This window comes from Lathyrus oleraceus, chromosome 2, assembly GCF_024323335.1.
Source record: "Lathyrus oleraceus cultivar Zhongwan6 chromosome 2, CAAS_Psat_ZW6_1.0, whole genome shotgun sequence".
NCBI lineage: Eukaryota > Viridiplantae > Streptophyta > Magnoliopsida > Fabales > Fabaceae > Lathyrus > Lathyrus oleraceus.
The window spans coordinates 435,832,955-435,843,115 of record NC_066580.1 but is presented as its reverse complement, the minus strand read 5'-3'; the positions used below and the strand labels follow the sequence as shown (position 1 = coordinate 435,843,115).

General features: G+C 34.0%; 1 protein-coding gene across 1 annotated transcript; it reads right to left on the bottom strand.

The window, feature by feature from the left end:
* Nucleotides 1-6,118: 6,118 nt before the first annotated feature.
* Nucleotides 6,119-7,256, bottom strand: LOC127120040 (uncharacterized). The gene has a single exon (XM_051050422.1). The coding sequence runs from the start codon at nucleotides 7,195-7,197 to the stop codon at nucleotides 6,286-6,288; it is 912 nt and encodes a 303-aa protein (XP_050906379.1). The 5' UTR covers nucleotides 7,198-7,256; the 3' UTR covers nucleotides 6,119-6,285.
* Between the last annotated feature and the right edge of the window lie 2,905 nt (nucleotides 7,257-10,161).

Below are 10,161 nucleotides of genomic sequence, written 5' to 3'. Positions count from 1 at the left end.
TAGTGGTTAGATAAGTAATGAAAATATAAACACAAAAGTAAAATACTAACAAAGAGGTGCTTGATGATCCCAGCTGAAAGATAAACCCAAATATGAGAGGGAGAAGACCAAGATGTGATATTGTTTGTATGAAAGGATGCAAATGATATGTGGGATCTTAGGGTTAAAAAATAGGGTGTGACACACTGCACTAGATAAAAACAAACTAAACAAAAATAAAACTAAAAAGAGAAAGAATAGGAAATAAAATTTAAGAAGAAACAAAAATAACTAATTATAAAAAATATTTACAATTAAAAACAAACAAAAAAATATAACCTAAAAAAACGAAATTAAGCGTTGTACAAATGTTGCCTTGTTGCAACCAACTGTCTTCGACAACGGCGCAAAAAATTGATGACTTCTCGGCAAGTATACTAATAGTGTCGCAGTAATAAAAAGATCGAACCCACAAGGATTATTTTCGAACAAGCCAACAATTGTACAATAAAAAGGAAAAACGGTAAATTGGGGGATTTTCATGTTTTTGGACGGAAAACGAATTACGAGTTTAAACAGAAGTAATAAAGACGGTTAGGTTGTGCATTAGAATCCCCTTATCCTCTCTTATTGTTGCATGATGCCTTGTATGAATGGTCTTATCCTTATAATCTCACGATGAATTAACAAAACCGTTATAGCCAGTCCCCCATGAAATAACTCACTAACCACTACTCGGAGTCTTCTATCCCTAGTCCGCCAGCATAAGAAGGGTTAGGAAATGTATAGAATGTTAATTCCCATGCCACTACTTGGGGTCTCTTATCCCTATTCAACCAGCGTAAGTAGAACAGTTGCCATAGGTCCAACACATAGACTAAGGGTCAGTAATCCTTATGTGTCAAATATCAGATTAACAGAGTATCTCAAATAAAAAGCATTAAAAATAAGCAACAACTGAATAAAATTATAATTCAAAAGATTCATACAAAGTAAAACCAACATATAATGCCAACAAGATTGAATAAGGTTCATCATCACACAATCTAACCCAGAGAACCTTTAGCTACTCATAATGAAAATTACAATACCAATTGAATAAAGAAGAATAGAATATGAATTCCCTTGAAGGATTGGCCTCCAATGGCTTCTAATTCCCTCAAGATCACCCTATGATGCTGTAAAATCATGCTTCCAGTGCAAGAATTTGTAACCCTTGCTCAACTGCTGAAAATCCCCTTAAAAAGCACTCAGAATGGGTCATAACGCGTCATAAAAAGCCCATAAAAGTGCTCATCACATGAATTATACAAGCATTATGCACGTAATGTAACCTAAACATCCATATCACGCACGCGATGGTGTGCGTGATTATTCCAGTAGTTGCGTCAAAAATCGCAATTTTTCACCAAAATTTTCACTAAGTCACACTCTTCCATACTTGGTTATTTTTCATTCATTCTTGGGTTTTTCTTCTTCATTTTGACTCATATTTTGCTTTCTTTTCACCGATTCTTTGCCTAATTATATATAATGACGGGTTGTCATCACAACCCCAAACTTGAATCTTTGCTGGTCCTCAAGCAACTCACCTGCAACTGCACATTTCAACAGACAACAAGTCATACAATAACAATTAAACATCACCATATTTTTTTGTTACCTGACCATTGTTCCAGCTTCCAACTTCTATTTGAAAAATTCATAAAATGTCTTCAACATTGACGAGTACTCAACCTTCTCTCAGCTCACTTTACTCGCCCAATGGATATGGTTATCATTCAATTAACATGCAAAATAAATTATACTTAGCTTGATCATGTTCTAATATAATTCATCATAGTAATCATAACACACACATAAGAGGTCTTTTTAGGTTGTAATTTGGCTTATGTTCGGGTAGGATATTTTTAGGAAAGTAGTTTTAAACCTTTGGAGTTAGGTACCTAGGTCTCCTTCTATTGTCGTATTGTTTCGTTTCTTCTTGTTGGTACTGGAGTTTTGGTCATTCTTTTTTTTTTAAGTGACTTTTTCCACTTCTTATTTTCTCAATACTTTTAAAATTTTGGCCACTTAACTCTAGTACCTCAATCCCAAACTTAGAACTTTGCTCACTTCCAAGATCAACCCCAAACTTAATCTTTTTCATTCAACTTTAAGAACCAACATTCTACCTAACTTCAAAGAGAGGGTGGAAAGAAATAATCTTTCAAGTCAAATGGTTACGAGTTGTAGGCTACGTCACTGAAAGAAAGGTTTAGGCTCAAAGTGGTTGGCAAAGGATGTTTCTAATACTAGAAGGTGGCTATAAAGGATCAAAGTTATAAATAAGGAACTTGCCTCAATGTCTGTCAATCAAACTAGAAAACTTAATTGGAAATAGATCAAACCGGATAAAATAAAATTGCATGGATATACTCTAAGAAAGAAAAAGTGAACAATGAGAATATTTTGTCTCAAATATTACCAGATGAGGTATCTGAAGTTTCAGTACAAGTTCGTTGATTCTTTTCTTTTCCTTTGTCTTCAAGTTGTCAGTTTCTTTCATCATGATCAAGTTCTCATTTTTTTTGGATCATTTGTTCAATACCAAAGTTAGAACTTGCAATCTGGAAAAAAAACACATAAGCAGCTACAAACAAATTTCTTAAGGACATATAGATCTTCATGGAAAAATGTATGCTTGAGTAACTACTTCCTCTTAGTGTTTTAAAAGAAATAAGAGATTTTGCAAAATAAATACTAATTTAAAAATTGATGGATTGTCTCTCCTTAAGCGCTTCTTTAAGGTCTTAAGCCTGACCTTTCGATTTTTGTGTTAGGGCGGCATATATGACACGAAAAACACATCATCCTTCTTCTTCCTTTTGTTTTATAGGAATTCCATCACTTTCAGGAATTGAAGACTTTTCTTCCATATTCTCTCCAACTTGATAGCATTAAGCAAGGTATAAATCTCATCTAATACTTCATATATTTCTCCTATTTTATCAACCTTGTTGCTAAGTGTAGGACTATTCTTTTATTGAAGATCTTGTAGGTGTACATTTATGTCTAAACGACTTATTGAATTTAGAGCTTCATCCAAAACTATATAATCTTCATATTGCATTTTTGTTATTTTCCACATATAATTTTCACCTCTGCATCTTCTATTCTTGTTTCTATCTCTTTATCCAGTGTTTGTGCACTTTTCTTCTTATTTCTCTTTGTTAATTCCTTCTTCATTGACCACCTCACATTCTTGTTTGACGTCTCTTTAAATTTTTGCATCTCTAGGACTATCTAACATATTTTCATCTAAATCTCCACTAGATCGCAATTTTAATGATGATTGGATAGATATTCGACCAAGTTGCATCTCTAACTTCTCGAAGGATGTTTTGGTGTTACTTAGAACAGTTTCTTGATGCCTGATAATTTTCTCGGAACTGAGTTGAGTCATCTTTATAACCTGAGTCAAGATTTCTTCAAGTTGAGATGATGCGTCCTCTTCCCATGAATGATCAGTGTTGATGTAAGGTTTTGGTTCTGAATAATTTCTAGCATTTTCTATAATAAGCGATTTTGTTGCAAGTTCCTTTGTAAAAGCTTCAAATTTTGCAAACGTATCATAAACATTATCTTGCATGACTATCTTGACCTTGCATACAAAACAAAAATAAAAATGCCTTATTAGCACTACACTAGATAAAGAAAATTAAACAATAATAAAACTAAAAGAGAAAGAATAAGAAAGAAAATTTAAGAAGAAACAAAAATAACTAATTACAAAAAATATTTACAATTGAAAACAAAAAATATGTATAACCTAAAAAAACGAAATTAAATGTTGCCTTGTTGCAATCAACGGACCCCGACAAAGGCGTCAAAAACTTGATGATTTCTCGGTAAGTGTACCAATAGTGTCGCAGTAATAAAAAGATCGAACCCACAAGGATTGTGTTTGAGCAAGCCAACAATTGTGCAACGTAAAGGAAAAACAGTAAATTGGGGGTCTAGTTTTTGGACGGAAAACAAATTACGAGTTTAAACAGAAGTAATAAAGACAGTTAGGTTGTGCATTAGAATCCTCTTATCCTCTCTTGTTGATGTATGATGACTTGTATGAATGGTCTTATCCTCATACTCTCACGGTGAAATAACAAAACCGTTATAGTCAGTCCCCCATGAAATAACTCACTAACCACTACTCAGATCTTTCTATCCCTAGTCCGACAGCGTAAGCAGGGTTAGGCGATGTATAGAACGTTAATTCTTTATGCCACTACTCGGGGTCTCTTATCCCTATTCAACCAGCGTGAGTAGAACAATTGTCTTAGGTTCAACACATAGGCTAAGGGTTAGTAATTCGTATGTGTCCAATATTATATTAACATAGTATCTCAAATAAAAAGCATTAAGAATAAGCAACAACTGAATAAAATTATAATTCAAAGGATTCATACAAAGTCAAGCCAACATATAATGCCATTAAGATTGAATAAGGTTCATCATCACACAATTTAATCTAGAGGAGCTTTGCCTACTCATAATGAAAATTACAATACCAATTGAATAAAGAAGAATAACATGTGAATTTTCTTGAATGATTGGCCTCTAATGGCTTCCAATGCTCTCAAAATCACCCTTTGACGCTGTAAAATCGTGCTTCCAATGCAAGAATTCGTAACCCTTGCTCAACTGCTGAAAAATCCCTTAAAAAACACTCAGAACATGTCAGAATGCGTCAGAAAAAGATCAGAAAAGTGCCCATCACGCGTATTATACTAGCATCGCACACGCGTTGTAACCTAAACATCCATATCACGCACACGATGGCACGCGTGATTATTCTAATAGCTGCATCAAAATTTATCCTTTTTCATCAGAATTTTCACTAAGTCTCATTCTTCCATACTTGGTTATTTTTCACTCATTATGGGGTCTTTCTTCTTCATTTTGGCTCATCTTTCACTCGTTTTCACCTATTTTTTGTCTAATTTATGCAATGACGAATTGTCATAAGTAATGAAATTCATTAAGATTTCTTCCCAAACTTGACTAGGGATTTGTAAAGGTTGTGAGAGTCCATAAGTACTGTGATTTTCCTGCTTATTGTATTTGTGGGTGGAGCATTTATTGACAATGTTTTGGACATCATGGTGCATATTTGTCCAGTTAAAAAAGCTGATAACAGTGCCAAGGTGGCTTTTATGCCTGAATGTCTAATAGCTGGGGATGTAATCTTGACTCTTGAGGAATGACGAGGTGATCCTGGTAATACAAAAGTCCACCATAGTGAATGAATTTATTGTGCCCTTCTTGCTCTTCTTTAACCTTCTCAATGGTTGTTATTCCTTTTGGATTTGTAGTCCAGAATTGTTGTAGCTAATGTAACCAAGGATATGAGATTGTGTTGATGGTAGTAAGTTCGACAGAAGTATATGCTTGATCTTTACGAGAGAGATCATCAGCTACAGAGTTATCCTTTCTAGGTATGTAATGAACTATGAAGGACAGAATCCGACACAGACACCACGATGCGATCCGTACACGGACACTCCTGATAATATAAAAATATAGGACAACGACACCGCTATATATATATATATATATATATATATATATATATATATATATATATATATATATATATATATATATATATATATATATATATATATATATATATATATATATATATATATATATATATATTATATATATATATATATATATATATATATATATATATTGAGTTTCATTTATCTCTAAAGAGGTGTCCGTGTTTCATAGGTAATGAATCTCATATTAGAACCCCATGCGTTTAGCAAGCCATTTTTGTTGCTCTTAGTGTATGTATAGGTTGAGTTAGTAAATTTTTGAGACTGTTGTGATTTGTGTATATCTTAAAGGTGTATTCAGACCTGTTCAACATGTGATATATGTTCAACCCAAATAGAACTATAAATTAGGATTTCATAAAAAAAACAAGGTGAGCTTTCGTAGGAATGGTCTTAGTAAGTCATTCATGCCTTCCTGGAATGTGGAAGGTGCCTTATGTTTCTATTTGTGTGGACGCCTCATTAGATTGTGTGATAGTTAGCAAAATTATTATTATATTAAAAAACAAATCTTGAACATCATCTAATTTAAGAGAAGTAGTACTTTAAAAGGTGATAAAGTATGAAAACTTTTTTTTCGACACATGCTTAAGAATGAACTTAAAAATTCTAAAACATGAACCTCTCATTCTAACAAGGAGTGGTTTTTACTATAACATCATTCATTCTCTCATTTACAAAAGACATCAATTTTATTAGCCTAAAGAGCTAGCATATTAAGAAATAACACTCTATTTTTCACCAAACATCTAAATAAACAATCTAATCCACCTTCCAAACTATCAACATTATCATTCACTCTCTCTAACAATCTTAATACCCTTTGACTTTCACTATTAGAATAATCACTATTTTTCTCTCTTCCAATAAGAGAACACAAAGCATGGTTGAGATCTTCAACCTCATTTTTATTCTTCCCTTCTTTCTCATAAGAAAACAAAGGCTTCAACTTCGAAATCAATGACGACCCTTTTGTTCCAAATACTGCCATAGACATAAAAAGTAGGACAGAACATAATATAGATATAGTGATGGTATTTGCTTCTCTTAGAACTCTAACCAAAGATGTTAATTGTTGATCTTGATCACAAAGAGAAAACGAGTTTACTTTGTTCTGCATTTTCTTTAGCTCCAAAAGTTGGTTTGAAACTTTCTTCTTTGCTTTCTTTCTGAAACTTTCATAACAAGAAACACTACTTTCAATGCTTGAATCACCTTTTCTTCTTCTACGTATTGCTGATTGAAGTGTTTGCATCTGTTCTCTAAGAACAAACAACAAATCTCTTGAACACTCACAAGCATCTAGCAATGTGACTGAGTAACACAATGTATCCGAAATGAGTTTTCCATCTTGGTAGCGTAGAAGACATTGTTTGGTTTGTTGAGAACTGAAGAGTTCTTCCAAGGAATTGTAGATATTTACAAGCTCCACCAAGTCACTTTGAATTTTGTTTGCTTCCAAATGAATGTTGTTTGAGAGAAAGTGTTGATGATGGTGTTTTAGGTTGTTTAGAAGTGATTCAATTGTTTGAGAAGAAGGGTTTCCTCTTGTGGGAAAACTAATGGACCTTATTGGTTGATGTGTATAGGGAAGTTTTGAAATGGCTTCCATTTTTGTTTGTTTGTTAGAATGGTGTTGCTTAGATAAGATTATGTTTGAGTGACAACTAGCTTTTGTTCAATCTTATTTATAGGAACATGGTTAGGGGGGCTAAATATAATATTTTATTGAGTGAATAACTTCATCTTTTAAGTTACGAAATGAATGAGATTCGGGGATGGCAAACCGGTATGTCTTCACAGTTTAGATATGTTCCGCATGATTGACGGCGTAAAAAAATGAGGGTGAAGCAGGTCCGTGGACACTGCATTTTTTTAACTTCAAAATTATAAAAGTCTAGAAAAAACAGACGAGACAAGACAGACATATTAGAAGATGCGGACCTAAAAATTTTGTTCTGTCCCGAAAAAAATGCGGATAAAATGGATATGTTCGACGAGACGGACTTGTTTTGTCATCCCTAGCTAAGATCCAAAATCATTTCAGAAATACTATTATGATATTTTGTGAACGTGAATCAATTTGAAGTATCATATGTGTACATGTGATGGCAAGTTGCGTCACCTATATTCCATATGGCTTTCTGACAATTTATGCTAACAAGTCGGTAGCTGAAGTCCATTTATTAATCCATGGCCATAACATGAGCAACGTAGGTTTCAGAAAATTGTTGGCAAACATATGAGAACGTAAACATCGTATACAGAACAATGTTGGTGTCTGTTCCCCTGCTATGCATCAATAATTTCCATCATCACAACTCAACCATAAGATATCTCAAAAATTATCATGTGTATTATTAAATTTGTAATATAATTAGAGCTTATCACGTCAATTCATGTCTTACTTCAAAGTTTAATTAAATAATTGCTGGATTTAAATAATTCAATATGGCTAAAAAGATGTAATGGTTGTAGCTTAAAGGGTGGAAATGAACTAAGATATTTTTGATTTCTTATACCATGGAAATTGATGTGATAGAATAATAAAAACATCAAGGCATGTAATTTCTGTCACTTAATTTGGTTTGGTAGATGGGTGTGTCTAGAGTAGGAACAAGAGAGAGGGGGCCTACTTATAAGAATCACATGTTGATTTGGACAAATAACTGTTTGTTTTTCATTTGTTTTGTTCTTCAGCATGCCTTTGCAGAGTAAACAATAACATTACATTTCAAGATCAATGTATCCAAGCATCATATTCTATGACAGGCTTGTGATAGTTAAAGTTGCACATTTTTCTATCAAAATGTTCGCATCTGTTGTTGTACTTATAATTAGTTAAAGAAAATAAATAAATAATTGCATTATACAAAAATCTTTAATTAAAAAAATTATGTTTAATTGTAACTTTATCTTATTATTATTATTTTTTATTGTTTTGATCCTTTCATTTTAAAATCTTATTTATATCGTCTCTTTATTATTGTTGGAAATCCTTCAAAATCTATGGAGAATTTCAATCAATCTTAATGAACAAGATTGTTATGAAAGGAACAATAGAGAAAGAGAGAGTATAGAACGATGAAGGAGAAGAGTAATATAATTATGCAGAGTTTCTCTCTGCCCACAAACTGTGGAAAACTTCTGATTCACTTTGTCACTGCAAAATAATGTGAATTACAAGTGTTGTGAATACTCTATTCACCTCTATTACAAAATAAGGGTTACTCCCTCTATTTATAAATTTAGGTTAACTTGGACCTCAAGTCAAAACCCAAAACTATAAAAGCCCAAAACTATAAAAGCCCAAAATAGCTAACACTACTAAATAGGTATAGGTGGTTTGACACTTCCTTACTCTGTCGAGCAACCTGCTTCGACACAAGGAATTATAATTCAACACACCACCTAATTCATTGTGTCTAAGCTATCAACGTTCATCATAGCTCTTAGTCTTCTGAACACTTCGACCTGCACTCCCTTTGTCATGATGTTTATAATCTGATTCTCAGTTCTGCAGTGTTCCACATTCATCTTCCCATCTGCTACCTGCTCTCGAAGATAATGGAACCTCGTCTCGATGTGCTTGCTTCGACCATGTGCTATCGGATTCTTCGCCAGATTGATAGCTGACATGTTGTCGGTCTTCATTGTAATTGCTCCATGACTCTTCGATGTTATCTCTTCGACCAGATTCACCATCCATGTTGCTTAACATGCACAAAGAGAAGCAGCTATGTATTCTGCTTCGCATGATGATAATGCCACTATTGGCTCTTTTCTCGAACTCCAAGCAACTGGTGCACCACCTAGCATAAACACATAATCAGATGTGGATTTTCGATCCTCAGCATCACTACACCAACTTGACTCGGTGTATCCCACTAATTTGCATTCTTTTCCTTCATCAGCTGTAGGAAACAAAATGCCATAGTCGAGAGTTCCTTTTAGATACCTTAGTATCCTCTTCGCCACTGCTAGATGTGATACATTTGGCTTCTGCATGGACCTACTCACCATACCTACATTATATGCTAAGTCAGGCCTTGTGTAACAAAGGTATCGAAGTGACCCAATAAGTCTTCTGTATTGGGTTGGGTCGACATCATCTTCATCTGAATCCTTCGACAGTTGTAATTTGGGCTCAGCTGGAGTCGAAGTTGGGTTGCAATCTTGCATCTCAAATCTCTTGAGAATTTCGCATGCATACCTTCTTTGGTGCATCATCAAACCTTTACCACTCTTGTAGAATTCGATGTCAAGGAAGTATGAAATGTCACCAAGATCTGACATTTCGAATTCCTTGTTGAGATCACCTTTGAAGTCTTCGATCTCCTTCTTGCAGCTACCTGTTATCAACAGTTCATCGACATAGAGGCATAGTATAAGCAATTCACTCTTGCTTCTTCTTACATATACTCTATGTTCAGATTTGCACTTCACAAATTCCTTCTCCCTTAGAAAGCCATCTATCTTCTTGTTCCAAGCTCTGGAGCTTGTTTAAGTCCGTACAGGGTTTTATGCAGCTTGTACACTTTTCTTTCTTGCGCCATGTTTCACAAACCCAACTGGT

Coding starts and splice junctions, on each gene's coding strand:
- LOC127120040 (XM_051050422.1), bottom strand. CDS start 7,197: ATGGAAGCCATTTCAAAACTTCCCTATACACATCAACCAATAAGGTCC.